Below are 18,911 nucleotides of genomic sequence, written 5' to 3'. Positions count from 1 at the left end.
TTAGTCTAAGTCAAATTGGATTTGTAACCACTCTTTGAAAACAATGGGTGAAATCATGGCCCCACTGAAGTCAATGGCAAATTCCCATTAGCTTTAACAGAGCCAGGATTTCACTCAGTCTAGTACTTCCCCGCCACAACTCACTTGACTTGCTTCCAGCTCAACATCTGCTCTTCTCCGTAACATCTCCTCTTCAACCTTCTTTTCAAATGCTCTCCAACTTCTCTCAACATCAGTCAGCTCAGTGTCCAATTCTTTTATGTTTTGCTCTTGTTTAGCAAGGTGTTTCTCATTATCTTTTAAGGATTTCTTAGCCATATCTACTTTCTTGATTTGGTGAGAAGTGTTCTCCTTTGCTTTAATATATTGGGGCCTTTTCTGATTCAATGATGCTTCTAGGGTTCTTTAGGGGGAAAAAAAGATGCATTTTTGTCAACTTTATGTTTCAGGGAAACATGAAATGCAGCCTGGAACAAGATAGTTTAATTAAAAAAAAACCACCACATTTTAGGTGGGGACCAAGTATGAGATGTTTCAGTCCAAAGGTCATATTTTGATATATATAACTGAAAATAGAGGTTTAAAACAGAAGTACAATGCTATACCACACCTATAATGTTGTAGTAAACAGGTAAAATGTTTTACTGAGAATAGTGACAAATAAAGTGGCTGAAAATTAAGTATTATATATTTATTCTGTAACACGGTGATTATTATTTTCGAAATCTCCCATTGACTTCAATGGGGTCAGAATTTCACCCACTCTCTTGATCAGGAAATACACTTTGAAGAGTAACTTAGAAAGCAGACTAACTCTCAAAATCTCAGTTCAGTCCTATCACAGGAAAACTTACTTCATTTCTTTTTCCATGTGTTGTTGGTCTCTATTTAATATTCCAAGCACTTTTTTCTTAGCTTTAAATGTGTCTTCAGCAGAAGAAAGGGAGTCTTTCTTGGTATTCACATCCATGTTCTTTTCATCCAATTTGTTGTTCAAAAAGTCAATTTTTTTCTCATTGTGATAAAGTCGGAAAAGTTGCAGCTGTATCCTGTTTTCTTTCAACTCTTCAAGCAGCATCTGGTAACGCTCTGCCTAAACACAGCAATTTTTTATTTGCGGCTTTAAAAAGAATTTTTAATCACTAGCAGTCTAATCTCAGGTCCAGAGTAAAATGAGCTAAAGTACTGGTGACTATGATTCCAGCAAAGTTCGCCAATCACAAAAAACTCAGCCATATAATGCAGTAGTTACTGTAAGAATTGCCAGTCATGCAGAATACATTGTCATTTATTTCATTAAAACATATTTATGACTACTGAACCTAGTATACTTAGAAACTATTATATTCAACTCCATTTCCTGTTGATTATTATGAATGCCACCAAATAGTAAATTATAACTGCTTTTTTTCCCTCTCATGCATGCACTCAGGCAATAAACTTCGCAAGAGAAGGTCACTGAACTCTCCAGGGAATAGAAGAATGTAGACATTTAGCTTCATTTCAATAAGTTTCACACCTCCGGAACAAAGCTCACTATGATTGTTTGGCAAGTTGCAGGACTGAACCTTCTGAGACAAAGTATTTTTGGATGCAAAGTTTATTCTTCCATTTTTAAACATTCTGCCCAGTAAGTAACACTACTGCATCACATAGTGACTGTACAAAAAGGGCAGAAATACAGAAATGACATACTACTGATGTATATTGGCAGAAGACACTTAACTATTAATCCTGTCCCACAGAAAAACATAGTATCTTCCTTGCTGATTTTTTTTTTGGTTAAATATTTCAGATTATACAAATTAATCAGATTATGTGGAACAGCATTTACCAAAAAACACTTTTGAAGAACCATCACTTTCCACAGAAAACAAGAAAAATGTATTTATTTTAAATGTATTAGAAGTATTTGACCCAAGCTCTATGTACTTTTACTAAGGTTCTGATCCTATAAACTCACACTACTCTAATAGAGTTTGCAGGATCAACTACTATGCTGTATGCTTTCTTAAATATGAAAACCTCCTTTATGTTATTTTTGGAATTACCTCCTCTGTCTCTAACTTTGCATGCTTGCGTTCTACTGCCACATGTTTTTTCTTGTTATAATTAAACTGCGCATCCCCATCTGCCTGTTGCATTTTCTTCTTCTTTTTCTCATATTCCTCAGCAAACTCCCATGAATTACTAATCTGTTCAAAAAGCTGGGTTCTTTCCTTGGGCTTCTTCATTGCAATTGACTCTACTGCTCCCTAGAATAGAGTTTCAAAGATGTAGCACTGAGAATCATAGCACTGCAGATCACTGTACTGTACAAAGAGGGAATCTGAAATTGCCAGCAATATTGTGCTATTCAGTTTCTTAAAATCAAGATATCACTTAAATGATATTTCACTAGATTCAATAGCCTCCCAATCACAGAGACTTGAAAGTCCACTGAACCTAAATTGGACACAGACACCATGTATGAAAAAGCAAAAGTTGTGGAATCATGTAGTACTGGCAGCAAAAAGTCAATCAGAAATTACAAAACAAACCTCACAAATTAAGAATATATAATGTACATAATTCATCCAAAAAATTTTCTATACTAAAGATTAAAATTTGGGAAACAAAGACTCCAGTCAGGAAGTGTTATCACTAATACAAAGTATAGTGTTATATTTATCCCAACACCCATTATGTTATGGGACTGGAGGAAGCTTTTCAAATGAAAATTTTCTATGAGAGTTTATGAAACGTAGATTCAGTTCCTTCCCTATTTTGATAATTTTTTTAAAGCAGACTAGTTAGTGGAGCTTGAAAATTAAGTACTGTATATATTTATTCTGTAACTGTGATATTACTATTTTTGATATGTATTATCGATATTTAAAGGAAAGCTAAATTAGAAGAGATTTTTAATCCCGACATCTAATTGGAAGGAATAAAACTAAAAATACTTAACTGCCAAATACAGTTTGCAAAAAAATTAAACAGGAAGCTAGTATTTTAACAGACTTGTGAGGCAGATTAGGACTAAGAATTTAAATCCCAAAGTAAGTTTCAGTTGTTTTAAGATAATATGCTTTTCTAAAATTGTTTGGGGGTTAATTTAACATCTGGTTAAACTAAACAGATTGGAGGACTCAACAACAGACTATTAACAAATGGGATATAGTCTTTCGTCTGCATGTCACTAATTCAAATCCACCATAGTTCCCTATTTACCAAGAGTGGTTACTCACAGATGGTTCCATAGTCTATATGATTTTACTCTATTTCCCAGTGGATATACACCCCCAAGTCACAAAAACACACTATCACCATTAGCATCCTTACTGGTAGTCTCAATAGACAGCCCAATAACTGAACAGATAAGAAAAATGAATGTTGACCTCGGAAGTGGTTCTTCAGAGGAGTATTTGGGCTCATTAATGTGAGCCCAAATACCGTGTGGCGAAGGTGATATTGTGAGGCATCTTCTTCATAAATAAAAGATTTTGGTCTCTAGTGATGTCAAATAAGTGGCTGTGACCCAGGGACCTCTTGGTGACAACTAGCAGAGTGCACAGGGTTTTACAGGGATCCCCTGGGTTGGATATATGCATAATAGTTCACTAAAGCATGGCATGTGAGTCTCTACCAAGAGCTAGTAGCCCACTGGTTATCACACTCACTGCAAAATGTATGTACAGATAATATTTAGGGAGTTATGTTTTTATACTCAAAATTACCATATACACTCATTCATAAGCCAAATTTTTTTTTTAGTAAAAAAGGGAAGCACCAGAGGTGGTCAGCTTATGAATGGGTATAGAGAGGGAGAGGTGGGACACAGCTCCTCCCCTCAACAGAGGGAGCCAGGAGAGGCAGCACAGCCAGCAGAGCCAGAAGGGAAGAGGTGGGGCCAGAGTCTCTCCACTTCTGGCCACGCTGCTCTCCCCCCAGCCTCCAAAGCAGCTGCAGCTCTGGGGCTGGCAGGCTGCTGCCGTGCCGCTCGGCCCCGCCCCCCAGAGCAGGCTGTGGCCACGCCGCCCGGCCCACCAGAGCACGCTGTGGCCACGCCATCTAGCCCAGCCTGCTGGAACATGCTGCAGCCATGCCGCCCGGTCTGGCCTGGCGGAGCAGGCTGCAGTCACACTGCCCAGTCGGTTGGAGCAGCTCCAGCCAGGCCAGAGACATCCTCCCTTGGCCCTCTCCAGATAAGGTGGGAAGGGATGGGATGGGGAGAGGATCCAGGGTCATGTTGGGGGTGGTCACAAGGGTTACTCCCCTGACCCCCAGCTTTCCTCTCCCCCCCAACCCCCCCCCCAAAAAAAACCCCCCAAAAACATATCCCTACCAGTTGCTGTCCCGGCCCATTAGGATAAGCAGCTGGCGCACCGGGACACTTTGTTTACTTAGGTTTACCTCCATGCCTGCGGACGCTCAAGGTAAACAAACCATCTCGGCCCACTACCGGCTTATTCTGATGGCCCGGGAGCCAAAGTTTGCTGACCCCTGAATTATGGGGTTGGCTTATGAATGGGTCAAATTTTTTTCCATTTTTACTTATCCATCTTGGGGGCGGGGGCGGCTTATAAATGAACCAGCTTATGATCAAGTATATATGGTATGTTCTTACGGTCTTGGAGTTAAGGCAAGTCACCAGGTGACATACCTCAGAAGTGTTCCTTTCGGACAGAAGGCAGCAGACACCTGTCTCCTAGTCTGGCCATTTTTGTATTGTATGCCTCATAATGTATACCTTTTTGCATACTGAACCACAGGCAAAAGACGTGACTGTGAAATCTACAGAAAGGAAATTCACAGGATGATGATGGCCTGCTTACTACTAAAGACAAAGGACTGTTAGGGTATAGCTGGGGATATAAAGAAACACACAGGATCCTTTACCCAGGAGGCAAGATGACAGCACAGCTGTCTCTTGAAAGGAGGGTCACAGCCAACCCTGGTTGTAAAACCCTGCAAGGATTTTGCATGAGCAATACTCTAAGAAGATACTCTCATGTCTTATAATTAAGCCTATACTCTAGAACAATGGTCTCCAAAGTGGGGTGCGCTAGAGGATCTTTGGGGGTGCACGGCAGGAAAACTTTTTTTTTTTGTGCTTCGGCAGTTCAGGGGGAGTCCGAGCGGCTTTTTTTTATTATTATTGTTGTTGGGTTTTTTTTTTGGTTGCTTTGGCAAAAATGGCGCGGCAGGGGGTGCGTGCTCAAGAATTTTTACTAATGGGGTATGCGATCAAGACCACTGCTCTAGAAAGTGTGTTTTGATTTTGTTGTATAAATGTAATGATTTGTTTCCAATACTTCTACTCGCTATTATTGGAATCTCTATGCTTTGTTAAATTTATTTATAGTGAAGTCAAGTATAAGTGCTGTCTGTTAAAAGCAGTGGTAATCTGAGGTAGAACTGGTAAGCGGGAGTGCCCTGTTTCTTCGGAAGCAGCAAACCTGAGAATAGTGTGAGCGCCCAGTGGACTGGGCCTGGACACTCCAGGGAGATGCTCAGAGGGCTTGAGAGTTGGATCATGCCTATTGCCAGCCTGCAGAGAAATAATAGGGCTTGCAAGCCCTAGAGGGGAGCGCTTGCATTGTTCATGGCTGGTAGAGTTGGGGCGCTGACCCCTAGCAGGCATAGACAAGGCTTCCTCCTGCTTAAGGACAGGTGGTAGCCAGATGCCTGACAATAAACCAGAAGGCATCACAATGGCACCTTTCAAAAGCAGTAAGTTCACACTTTAAGAAGATTAATACACACTAGACAAAACAAAGAACTTTGGAAAATATATTTAAGGAAAAACCTTGCTTGTCAAAGAGGAACTAGATGTCCTAACAAGATTTTCCAGCCACATATTTATTATAAGTTGAGACAAAAATTATTTTGGCTCCAGAAATAAGGTGGTTAGCCAATTTTAGGTTTATTTGTTTTTAAATCCAAAACGTGAAGACCTTTTTCAACTTATAAACTGAAGCACAGAAATTACTGGGTCTCCCCATGATGAATAATGCTTCCCCCTACCTCCCTTCCACACCCTCTATTGCCCAACACACACAGAAACCTTGCAATTCCTATTTTATGGCCTAGACTTCGTAGGCTAGGACAAGACTACTATTATTCATGCAGAACTAATTACCTGTTTGGCTTACCAAGTAGCAGCATTAACCGTCTAGTCCCATGGATCAAGCATGTTACCTTTACAGCACTCCCGATCTGCACTCAAGCTTTTGGAGGTTACCAAGTACCTTAAATGCTTACCTGAAAAACCATGCAGTTCCTTGCTTTGACAATTATGCCTATTTTTTCAAGCTCTGCTGTGTAAACCGATCGGCTAACAGCTTTATCATTGAAAAGAAACTCAGAACAACTACCTAATAAAGGAAGAAACAATAAAATTAAAGTATCATGTAACCAAATATTTGAACTATTAATTTATGTTGTGCATGTGACACTTTATCTAATCAGTTCACCTGTTCCCCCTTTTGTACATCAAGAATGTCTACATTTCTTCTGAGGTCCAGAAGGAGGTGAGTGACAAACCATGTGAAAGTCTCTGGGTGAAGATAAAAGACAGGGGCGGGGGGAAAACAAGGTTGATATCAGGGAAAGGGTCTGCGATCGACAACCAAAACAGAAGGAGTGGCGGATGAGGCATTTCTATGACAAATATTTCTAGAACAGAAATATCCAAAACATAAGACCTGTTAGTAATGGTGGATTTTAACTACCCAGATATCTGGTGGAAAAGTAATATGACAAAAACACAAAACGTCCAATACGTTCTTGGAATGTGTTGGGGAGAACCTTTTGTTTCCAGAGGCAGGGCCGGCTTTACGCCTATTCCACTAATTCCCCCGAATTGGGCCCCGCGCCTAAGGGGGCCCCGTGCCCAGTGAGAATCCCTTCCCTGGCTAGAGGCGCCTTTTTAATTTTTACTCACCTGGCAGCGCTCTGGGTCTTCAGTGGCACTTTGGCAGTGGGCCCTTCGCTCGCTCCAGGTCTTCGGTGGCACTTTGGTGGCGGGTCCTTCAGTGCTGCCAAAGACCTGGAGTGAGTGAAGGACCTGCCACCGAAGACTCAGAGCACCGCCCAGTGAGTACAAGCCCCACGTGTTTTTTTAAAGTCATCCCTGCCGGGGCCCCGCCGAAACTGTTCAAATTGGGCCCCGCACTTCCTAAAGCCGGCCCTGTCCAGAGGTAGAGGAGAACAGCAGCCATTTTAGGCTTGATACTGACTAACAAGGAGGAATTGGTTGCAAATCCAAAAGTGGAAGAGAACTGACAGTAATCATAAAATGATTCTTTCAAATCTTGAAATGTAAGGAAAAGTGAGGGCAGCAAAATAAGGAAAAGAGACAAAAAAACCCCAACAAAACAGATGTTAAACTTGGAGAACTGGTAGGTAAGGTTCCATGGGAAGAAATGATAAGGGAAAAGGAGTTCAGGAGAGCTGGCAGCTTCTCAATGAGATAATATTAAAGGCACAACAGCAAACTATCCCAATGGGAAAGAAAGACAGGAAGAACAATAAGAGGCCAAATGGGCTGCCTCAGGAGCTCTTAAATGACCTGAAAAATCAAAAAGGAATCCTACAAAAAGAGGAAACATGAACAAATTGCTATGGATGAGTACAGAAGACTAGTACCAGCATGTAGGTACAAAAGGAGAAAGGCTACAACACAAAGTGACTTACACCTAGCAAAGCACATAAAAAGGCAGTAAGAAATTGTAAATAGATACAGCGGGGAAGGAGAGCTACTGACTGACTACCCCATGACACAGGTAGTTAATGCCGGTTTTACTTCAGTCTACACTAAGAAGGTTAATTGTCATTGGATGCTTAACACGATTAAATAACAAAATGGAAGGAATGCAAGCCAGAACAGGGAAAAAACAGATTAAATATTTAACTAAATTGAATGTATTCAAGTTGTTAGGACCTGACAAAGTTCACCCTAGGGTACTTGAAGAACCAGCTGAAGCAATCGCAGAACCATTAGAGATTATCTTTGAGTTACTTGCCAAGTGAATAGGAAGGGAGGAAGCAGTAAACATGATACATCTTGATTTCAATGAAGTTTTTGACACTGTCCCACTTGACAGTCTCATAAGCAAACTAGGAGAAAGTGGTCTATATGAAATTGCTATAAAATGGGTGCACAACTGATTGAAAAACCATACTCAAAGAATATCAATGGTTCACTGTCAAACTGGGAGGTTGGATCTAATTGAGTCCTGCAGGGGTCTGTTCTGGTAATATTCAATATTTTTATTCATTACTTGGATTAATGGCGTGAAGAGTATGCTTATAAAATTTGCTGATGACACCAAGTTGGGAAGGGTTGAAAGCACTTTGGAGGACAGGATTAGAATTCAAAGTGACCATGACAAATCAGAGTATTAGTCTGAAACCAACAAGATGAAATTCAATAAAGACAAATGCAAAGTACTTAATTTAGGAAGGAAAAAAATTAAATTGACTTTACAAAATGGGGAATAACTGGCTAGGTACTACTACTGCTGAAAGGGGGTTATAGTTGGCCACACAGTAAATATGAGCCAATGTGATACAGTTGCAAAAAAAGGCTAATATAATTCTTTGGTGTATTAACAGGAGTGTTGTACACGGGAGGTAACTGTTCCAGTCTACTCAGAATTGGTGAGGCCCTCAGCTGGAGTACTGTGTTCTGTTTTACTTAAGGAAAAATATGGACAGACTGGAGAGAGTTTAGAGAAGAATAAAAAAAAATCAACACTTTAGAAAACCTGAATTATGAGGAAAGGGTTAAAAATACTTGGCATGTTTAGTCTTAAGAAAAGACGACTAAAGGGGGACAGGATAACAGTCTCTAAATGTTTTAAGGGCTGTTCTAAAGAGAACAGTAAGCAACTGCCCATGTCATAGAATATCAGGGCTGGAAGGGACCTCAGGAGGTCATCTAGTGCAACCCCCTGCTCAAAGCAGGGCAAGTCCCCAGACAGATTTTTGCCCCAAATCCCTAAATGGCCCCCTCAAGGATTGAATTTACAACCCTGGGTTTAGCAGGCCAATACTCAAACCACTGAGCTATCCCTCCCCACTGAAGGGAGGACAACTAGTAATCTTAATGTATAGCAAAGGAGTTTACATTAGATATTATGAAAGACTTATCAGGCTAACAAAGTATTAGAACAGGTTACCAAGAGAAGTTGTGGAATCCCCATCATTGGAGGCTTTTAAGAACAGCTTAGACATGGTCTAGGTAACCCTGCTTCAAAATGGAGGGTGGACTAGATGACCTCTCAAGGTCCCTTCTACCCCTACATTTCTGTGATTCTATGATATCCAGAATGCAACCATTGTTCTCTAATGTGGACATTACAGCATTAGCCACACCTGTTAATACCAATCTTGACTACCATAACATACTCAGGACTACCCCTGAAGTCCACCCGGGCACTGGAGCTAGAGCAGAATGCAGCTGCTCTCCTCCTGAGTGGTGTGGGGCAGTTGCATCTCCTTTGCTCAGGTCTCTGCACTGGCTTCCTTTTCTTTTCCATGTGGAATTCAAGGTGTTAACCTTCAAAGACTGGAATGATCAGTGACCATTAGATACAGCTACCAATCCTATACCTCACCTAAAAGTAATTAGGATTAGCCTTGGGAGTGCTTCCAACGCTGTAAACCGTAGCTCAAATCCGCAAAGGTATCTAGGCATCTAACTCCCATCGATGTCAGTGGAAGTCAGGAGCCTAAATAGCATAGAGAATCTGGGCTTGTGTCCATAACATGGCTTTCACAGTGGACTGCCCCATGGAACTCACTTCCTTTGATAAACTCTCAAGAGCCACAGTTGGGCAATCATTAGGGCGGGGAGCATAACAGGTATTTCGTTTAGCATCTGATTAACTCTTCTACTTTATTACTCTTTTCATCCTTATAATTACAGCACCTGGCTATGATGACCAGTACTATAAAAATTGGCTTAATTCCAAAGGATTCACTAGTCCATGTTGTACCATCAGATTATTATATATTTAAGATTTAAAAATAAATAGTCCACTGGAAGTTTTCTATATCAAGCACAGAAAATATTTGGGTGGCGGGGGAACCTACTACTTACCTCGAATAATTCTTGAAAATGTTCTCTCTTCTCCATTCTCTTCACGGTACACTATTGTCACACTTGCAGTAGAGGAAAATGGCTTTCCAACGTGTGCTCCATGAATAAGTTCTCGAACATTTTTCACTCTTAAATTTGCTGTTCTTTCACCCATTACAAAACTAAGGGCATCCATTATGTTTGATTTTCCTTTAAAATGAGCAAAAACATTAATTTTTTAGAGTTGTATAGGTATGAACATACTTAGCTGACTACTTATTTCTAATCCTTTATTTCAATCTCAGTTTTGTTGTCTTCCAGAACCTATATATGCATTTAAGAAACATTTATTTAAAATAAAATTGTAGAAGAGGTTTACATGTTTGAAAGTAATTTACAACCAACAGCTGGTATCAATGTCTGCAACAGATTAATTATAATAAAAGTGTTTCACCACTGAATTCCATACTTAGTTTATGACATATCCAGGTCTATACACCCTTTATCTAAACATGTCTAATTTTCCCCTCTTTACTTCAGTTTGCTTGACAATATCAGTTGCTTCCTACATACTACGGTCATTGACAGTGGTACTGAAATATTCCATAATGCATTTAGAACTCTTTCTTACAGATTCTTGAATTCCAAAGAATCTCTTTTTCATATTTCCTTACACTATTATGAATAATTTTTCTGTTCATATTTCTAATACTTAGTACATTATCTTTCCACCTAAACTTTTCTCCACTCATCCTCTCTTATCTGTCATTCCTGATAGCACCCTCATTTTTCTGGTCTCCCAGAATCACTACTTCAACATTACACTGTATCTTCCTCTCTCTTGCCCTCCTACTCACCCCCAAAATATCAGAAGAGGGAAAAAAAATAAGAACATTCTTAAACTGAATGTTGGGGATTACACAGTATCAGAGTTTCTTCTGGCTACTGATTCATGTAACTTATGCTGATTTAACTGGATGAATATCTGAAAAACTTCATTCAATATTTTGAACATTAGAACCAGTGGGAGACAGGGTAGGAGTGTTCCACTAACAGTCAAAAATTAAGTTAAATTAAAGCAATGAAAAATATAAAATCCTAGGCCCCTGCAGTAACCACTGGACAACTCTCTCCGTCCTTGGATAAGCTTGGTTATAGCATCTACTGCTTTTTCTAGACAAGTTTATGAAAAAAAAAAATCTCCCATTGTTGAGCTGTGGTAGGGGATGCAAAATAATGCCTGGACACGTTTTTACTGTCATTTTAGATAAACTTGCTCCAAATGTGATCAAAACAAGAATAGATCCAGCTATCAGGGCTTGGTCCATGCTGTGATTCCCAACAGCGCCAACTGGAGAGGGTTTATAAGGCCGTGTCTACATTGCATTGTCTACATTATTATTAGTTGTTGTTATTATTATTCATAGGGATTTTTACACCACTGTAAGTAAGGTTTTTTGTTTTGAGTAGAAAAAGTAGGCGAGTTCAAGCTGGGTTCAGTGTATAATTACAGCACCTGGCTATGATGACCAGTACTATAAAAATTGGCTTAATTCCAAAGGATTCACTAGTCCATGTTGTACCATCAGATTAGGCTTTGTCTTCACTGCTTTGAAAGGTTTTGTTTTGTTTGCGCCCAGTGAGATGACCAAGCACAATCATTATCTTGTGGTAAAAGACCCAGGGGAGACAAGGCCCTTGTTGTGTTTGCCCTGAGGTATCAGGGCGAGATCAGCTCCCCAAGACCAGATTGACCCCACCACTTAGTCTAGGGGCTGGTAAAGCCTTGCCTGCACTAGGATTTGACAGCGGGAGAGCTTGCACATTAGTCACCTCAAGGTAAACACGCTCCTGTCATCAGTGAAGACGAGGCCCTGACTTGGCCCTTTCTTCTAGAGGGGAGACACCCTGGGCTGCCTGACACCACCACACAGCCAGACCAGACCTGCTTTACGTATGTCTACATAGCAAGCGGCAGGAAGTGTGAACCCAGTGTGATGAACTCCAGCTTGCGGCGCTCAGGCTACGTCGCTAAAACCAGCTGGGTAGACGCTGGGCCTCTTTAGCGCATCCCTGACTTCAGACCCCAACTGCTGTGTCCACACTGGGGTTACACCAGGGCCAGCAGGGTAGTTGGAGCCACCACCCCCTCAGGTCTGGCCAGGAGGCCAGTCGCTATCCCCAGGGTGGGGCTGCTGTCCGACCCTCAGGCTGGGCCCAGCCCGGCAGCGCCCCCGGGCGGTGGCCTGCCCTGACCTACCTGATCCGTTGGGCCCAATGATGCAATTGAATCTCATGAAGGGGCCGATGCTCTGCCGCCCCCGCCATGACTTGAAGTTCTCCAGCAGCAGCAGCTTCAGGTAACCCATCCCCGGGGGAGGGGCGAGCCGGGACCCGGCAGGGGGGGGGCGGCCGCTAACGTCTGAAACTCCCCTCCCCTTAGTAGTTGGGTTCTGGGAGTGTGAGTGTGGTTGTGGGTGGGTGGGTGGCTGTGCGCGCGCAGGGGGTGGGCAGGTGTCACGCGCAGCTTCCGCGCCGCGCGCGCCTCCCTCACGCAACCGAAGCCGCCTCGTGCTAGTTCCCGCGGGAAAGCACGGCGTGTCTCGCGAGATTTCTGAGGGGAGCGGGACCAGGGAGGCGGAGCCAAGCGGGGCGGGACCCGACGCGGAAATCAGGGGGCTCGTTCCCTTAGCAACCCGCTCTGTTGACATCGCCCGGCGCCAGCGCGGGGCGGGGAACAAGGGCCCCGGGAGAGCATCGTTCGTTATTCTGCCTTGGTGGGGCCTCGCCCCCCCCTCACCCCCGCGGGCACCATGCGCAGGCTGGGCCTGCAGCGGGACCTGGCCGAGGCGGCTGCGCTGGAGCGGAGGCGGCAGCGCGAGCTGCGCAGGCAGAGCCGCATCTTCAACGCCCGAGTCAGGACCATCGGGGTAAGCGGGCGGCGGGGACGGCCAGCGGGATGCGCCTTCCAGGGGAGCGGGGCGGGGCGGGGGGTGCCGCCTCGTGGCGCAGTCTGGGGTGGGGCGGGGGGCGAGGGCAGGCGGACTGGCTCAACCGCCCCCCCCCCCCGCGCTCACGGGACTGTTGGGTGCCGACTGCCATGGGGATCGATTAAATTAATGATCGTGCATCGGGACTCAGGGGCGGGGCCAGAAGTGCAGGAGTGACCGTGTTGCGGTTTTTGTCCTAGGGGCTGAAAGCACTTTACAAAGGTGAGTGTCTTTAGCCCCATTAATAGACGGGGAAGCACCGAGGCATGCTGGGTGGTCTCATATTTAGCGGGCACTCCGATTTAGACAGCCTCTCAACATTTCCCGTGTTGGAAGATTACCTCTGCAGTTCTTACATGTGTAGCCCATCCTGCTTCCATTGAAACCAAGGACAAAACTTCAGCTTTCTTTAGTGGAAACCGGATCAGGCCCTGTGTCGGTATATATTTAGGTTGCGTTTACACTACTCACACCACTTGCGGAGTCTTGTAGGGGGTATGTAGCTCCAGGCCAGAGTGACAAGCAGGCAGTGTCTGCACTGCTGTGTGTAGCTGCATAGCTACTCAGGTCAGTGAAAGGCTGTACATCAGGGGTGAGGTAGTCAGGAGCTGCTGGAGCCTTTCCCTATTGCAAACAAACCTTTATGTCTGTAGAGCTTGACTGCCCACTGCCCTGCACCTTAAGTCAGGGGTGGCCAACCTGAGCCTGAGAAGGAACCAAAATTTACCAATGAACATTGCCAAGGAGCCACAGTAATACGTCAGCAGGCCCCCATCAGCTCCCCCTCAGCACCTCTGGCCCACTGGCAGCCTTGCCAATCAGCGCCTCCCCCACCCTCTCTGCACCTCCTGATCAGCTGTTTTGTGGCATGCGGGAGGTTGGGGGTGGGGGAGGGAGAGGAGCGAGAGCATGGCAGGCCCATGGGATGGGGTGGGAAGGGGTGGAGTTGGGGCTCAAGTGGACATTTTAATATACAAGGTTGGATTAGCGCTGGTAAACAGTAAATATTTTCAATAGAATAAATAATTTTTACAGAGCTTAATTTTTTTTCATTATAATAGGTTGATAAGGATGCTTTGGATACTCAAATCAATGATAAGAAGATTCAAGAGGCAAATGAGAAAGCACGACATGATACAATTGGTATATTTATTGCTATATAAATAATACAATTTTATATTAGTATATGTAAACATTTGTACTCTGTTTTGCAATCTTTTCTCACCATTTTCTCCTTTTTAAATGTTTCCACCAGTCTTTTCCTGAGTATTTGCTGCCGTGGAAATGTAAGCCAAGATGTTAAAAATTGGTACCAAAAGTTAGGCACCTCTGTAAGTGGCCTGAAGACTACTCCTGGGGGAATTCTGCGCAGCTCCGCACGCACATCATTCATGTGCTGCGAATAATTTTTTTCCCCACAGACAATACCTTCTGCCAGAAAGTTGCTGCAGTTATGCCTTTTGCCTACCAGGGGCCACTGGCACTAGAACAGAGCAGCCACTCCCGAGCAACCCCCAGCTGTGATAGAGGATGCCTTCTTCACAGTGCCGGTGGGACCAGGTCAGGAGACAGGGGATATGAGGGGGCAGACAGCATGGGGCACATGGGGCTGCTGTGGGGTCACAAACTGGGGTTCATAAGGGCTATTCGGGGAGGACACACTGGGGCAGGGGCTGAATGGGAATGGAGGTGCAGAGCTCCATGGGGCGGGGGGCGGGGTGCAGGGATACATGGGGGAAGGGGAGTGGCTGAGTGGGGGCACAGAGACATGGGAACAGGGCAGAAGTGATGCAGGGCCACATGGGGACAGGGGGAGGGAATTCAGGGACACATGGGGGAAGGGGAGTGGCTGAGTGAGGGCGTAGGGCCACATGGGGAAAGGGGGAGGGGGTGAAGTGCCACATAGAGACAGGGGGCGGGGGTGGCTGAGTGGGGGTGCAGGGCCACATGGGGATGGGGAGGGGGTGCAGGGCCACCTGGGGATGGGGAGGGACTGCAGGAACACATGGGGGAGGGGGTGGCTGAGTGGGGCCACAGGGGGAAGAAGTGCAGGGCCACATGGGGGAAGGGATGTGCCTAAGTGGGGACACAGAGACACGGGACAAGGGGGTGCAGGGGCATATGGGGATTGGAGGAGAGGGTGCAGGGACACATAAGGTGACTGAGGGGTATGGGGACAGGGGAAAATGTGCCTGACTGAATGGGAAAGGCCAGGGGTCAGCCAGAGTCTGAATGGGGGAGGCTCCCTAACAATTCTTCCCTGCCCCCTCCAAAAACCTGTTCCATATCCCACCCACACCCACCAACCCTCCAGGTTCACTCACAGGCTCCTTCCCTTTCCCTCAGCCCCTCCATTACCCCTGACGCCCCCAAGCCTTTGCACTGTTTGTTTTTTTGGGGGGCACAGTTCTGTATTGTAGTTTAAATGAATTACACAAAGTTTTGTATTTATATGCCTAGTAAGGAATCTATTTGACAAAAAACATTTTGTGAATCTTTTTCATTGTCTGTATTATTACAGACATACTTGCTGACAGGTATTTTGAAAAAAGTTACCAGAATAATTGAAACTGGTGTGATTATATTGTGTTATTTTGACAAATAAAATATGTAGAATTTTGCAGGATTTTAAAATGTTATGTTTAGAATTTTTAATTTTTTGGTGCAGAATTTCCCCAGGAGTAGAAGGCAATGGGAACTGTTGTCTTTTCAGCCCTTTTGAAAATCAGTTTAACTTAAAACATATCAGTAGTCCCAATGAACCCTGTGCGTAAAGTTAAGCTTATGCATAGGGCTACGATTTTGTCATGGCAATCACGGAATCTGTGACTTCCAAAGATCTCTGTGACTTGATCCCACAGCGTCTGGGAGCTGCAAGGTCCCCCCATTTCCCATGTTGGCTGGGAACTGCGAGGCCCCGAGCTCCCAGCCACTGGGGGCATGGAAGGGAGTGTCCGGGAGCTCCCAGCCGCTGTGGGCGGCGGGTGTGCCCCACAGTTCCTGGTTGCCATGGGCAGTGGGTGCCCTGCAGCTCAGAGTCACGGGTAGAGGGGGGCCCTGCAGCTCCCAGCCAGGCCCCCAGGGGTAGTGTGGGGACCTCGCAGCTTCCCATTTTGTCATGCATATTTTTCATAAAAGTCACAGATAGGGCTTCCATGAATTATTCTTTATTGCCCGTGACCTGCCCATGATTTTACTAAAAATATGTGTGACAAAGTCTTAGCCTTAATTTATGCATAATTCTTTAAAGGATCAGACTTAGGATCCTCACTTTAGGTACTCATTTTGAAAACCTATGCTGTAGGAATCACCTACTGCTGTATTAGCAAATAAAGAGACATATGCACTAAAATGATAATAGTTATCTGAGCAAATTTGTATTTCCTTCGTCCCACATTTAGTTTCTAAATATAAATTAATTTAATAAACCTTGTCCATATGTGAGCACATTACTGATTGTTTTTCCCTCTTAATTCAGACATAGAAAGTATAGCCTATTTATTTTTGTATATCACCCTTGAAACAATATCTGTCTTCACTTGAGGGGGGAAAAGATTTTTTTTGTCTACACTGGGTAAATATTGTCGAACCTACTTAGGTGAAACTTCCACTAAAGTCCATGGGAGTTTTTCTATCAATAAGGTCTTCAGGGTTTAGCCCACTCTTTATTTTTGGATTTTTTTTTATATTACATCATGTATATGCTACATGCCATTAGGAAAGTGTATTTTAATTAATCTGATTGGGGGTGTGGTGTAAAGTACTCATCAATTTACTTGGGGATGGCTGTACAGTTTTGCTAATACTAATAGAACCTGTGCCACTGAAGCACATTATCGCAATAACTCTTTACTCCTAGAGGTGATCATTATGGACAGCCATCTGTATCTAGATTATTTTTGATAGAAACATGAATAATCTAAACCAGGGTTGTGAGTAGGAGCCATTGCTGAGTCAGGGCATACACACATAATTATGCTGACCACATCCCCTGACCTCTAGGCTGCACCATGGCTCACCATGGCTGGAATGCCCCTCTATGATGTTTGCTAGTATTTTTTCCAAGCTATATCATTGGTGGTACATCATTTTAGAGCTCTTGATTTGTTATTTTTATAGTTTCTTGTGTTCCTAACAAGTAACTGTATTTCAGTCACTACTGCAAATTAGTAGTAGATGGTGAGGAATTGCTCTACAGTACCTAGTATTGATATGCTACACAAAATGTGAAAAAATAAACCTATCTAATTTTATTAGTAGTCTTATCTTCTGTCTTTATTTTATGTATATTTTTTTATTATATTTTCCAGCAAGTTTCTGATGCCAAAGATGATTCTTAAAAATTGAGAGGTTTTATAATTGAGTAGCACTATCAGCTTAGAAAAATCATTTGCCAGCTTTGACCTTCTAAATGACTTAAGTCTAGTAGTTAAAAATATTTTCTAGTCTTTTTTTAAAGATCACATTCTTCATTTTTTTTACAACCCCCTGTACATTTTGAATCTCATTTTCACCTTGTTTATAATCTTTTTGTAGCTGGTGAAATGAAGCAAAATGACAAGATCATCTGTATGTTAGAAGAACGGCAGAAACAGGACATCAAAAACCTAAACAAAGCTGTCACTGAGTTTCAACAGAATTTTCAGAAGCCAGAAACTCGGCGTGAGTTTGATTTATCTGACCCACAGTCCCTGAAGAAGGATACTCCTGCTCGCCTCTCTGACAATGACCCTCGATGTACTGTATCTGGCTTGCAGAAGTTTCTAGGAGAAGATTTAAACCATGATCAGAGGGTGAAATTTCAAAAGGAGCAGTCAAGAGAATGGTCTCTACAGCAACAGAGAGACTGGAAGAATGCATTAGCAGACCAGAAATTTGCAGGTAACAAACAAAGGTAGAAGTTTGATTTTCATGCTTTTTTTTACAAGTTCTGTGAATAATTCACAAAACTGAAGAATAGCCCATTATGCCGGTCTGTGATATAGGAACATTTCAGTGTATTCAATACTCATTTCATAAAAGTGCTGTTGGAATTTTAACTTCATATAGACATCCTCTACAGACTGACAAAAATGAACTTGTTTTAATGTTTCAGTTAAAGTACCTGTATTGAGAACTTATGATGATCCCATGAATTTCTAATCTTCTTTTCTCCTATACACCTGAAATGGAGAGACTGAGTGGTTTTATTGTTTGATTGAATGAAGTCAAGTACTTGTTATGCTTTTATACTAATGTTACAGTAGATAAAATGAAGCTCTGATTTATTTTTTAGTTTCTGTCCTGAAAAAAGTGTTTTCTGGGGATAGTTACAGTATTTTTAAAAAACAGTGTCCAAACAAGTTTTGAACAAACAAGTATTAAATAAAGTTTGCTTCGTTTTTTACATTTCTAACCTGGATTGCTTGATATATTAATCTATTGACTCATTAAACATTCTATGATGACAAACCTTAGCCATGGAATTTGGAAAGGGATACATGAGGTAGCTTTCTGTTTAATATTATGTGAATAGTTCATCAGCTAACAACTGTTTTAAAATGACAATTACATATGCATGGATGATCAACTACATTCTGTTTTAATCTAATTTAGAGGATCTCCATGACAAGAACAGGATAGACCTAGATCATAAGGCTATGGAACTACAAAGAAAAGAAGTAGAAACCAGACAAGCTGTTTGTGCAGCTACCAAGGATTTTAATAGAACCCAGGTAAATTAATATTGGTTATAAAGAGAAAGGAATTGAGCAATTTTTTTTTTGAAAAGTCCTATAACAAAGTACAATGAGTAATGATGTTGCCGCAAAGATTTGTCAGCAATTGAGTTCCAATGTTGTTTTATGCACTTC

At 42.9% G+C, this 18,911-nt stretch overlaps 2 protein-coding genes across 8 annotated transcripts in view; one reads left to right on the top strand and one right to left on the bottom strand.

Annotated features, from left to right (window-relative positions):
- The window catches only part of SMC1B (structural maintenance of chromosomes 1B), a 64,641-nt gene extending 52,018 nt beyond the window's left edge, over positions 1–12,623 (bottom strand). Inside the window, exons 1-6 of one of the 3 annotated variants that reach the window (XM_039488842.1) lie at positions 12,330–12,623; positions 10,091–10,279; positions 6,247–6,359; positions 2,052–2,255; positions 855–1,093; positions 145–403 (exon numbers count right to left, since the gene is read on the bottom strand). In XM_039488842.1, coding sequence (XP_039344776.1) covers positions 145–403; positions 855–1,093; positions 2,052–2,255; positions 6,247–6,359; positions 10,091–10,279; positions 12,330–12,438 — 1,113 coding nt within the window. In that variant the 5' untranslated portion in view covers positions 12,439–12,623. The remainder of the gene's footprint in view (positions 1–144; positions 404–854; positions 1,094–2,051; positions 2,256–6,246; positions 6,360–10,090; positions 10,280–12,329) is intronic. The other 2 variants (XM_039488827.1, XM_039488833.1) reach the window with 2 other exon arrangements.
- Positions 12,624–12,736: 113 nt separating this feature from the next.
- RIBC2 (RIB43A domain with coiled-coils 2) overlaps positions 12,737–18,911 on the top strand; it is a 29,177-nt gene continuing 23,002 nt past the window's right edge. The window contains exons 1-4 of one of the 5 annotated variants that reach the window (XM_039488861.1): positions 12,737–12,999; positions 14,121–14,202; positions 17,596–17,940; positions 18,655–18,773. In XM_039488861.1, coding sequence (XP_039344795.1) covers positions 12,883–12,999; positions 14,121–14,202; positions 17,596–17,940; positions 18,655–18,773 — 663 coding nt within the window. In that variant the 5' untranslated portion in view covers positions 12,737–12,882. Of the gene's footprint in view, positions 13,000–13,160; positions 13,282–13,479; positions 13,499–14,120; positions 14,203–14,484; positions 14,620–17,595; positions 17,941–18,654; positions 18,774–18,911 lie in introns of those variants that run through there. The other 4 variants (XM_039488852.1, XM_039488871.1, XM_039488878.1 and 1 more) reach the window with 4 other exon arrangements.

Source organism: Mauremys reevesii, linkage group 1 (assembly GCF_016161935.1).
Source record: "Mauremys reevesii isolate NIE-2019 linkage group 1, ASM1616193v1, whole genome shotgun sequence".
Taxonomy (NCBI): Eukaryota; Metazoa; Chordata; order Testudines; family Geoemydidae; genus Mauremys; species Mauremys reevesii.
This window is presented reverse-complemented; position numbering and strand designations above follow the sequence as displayed.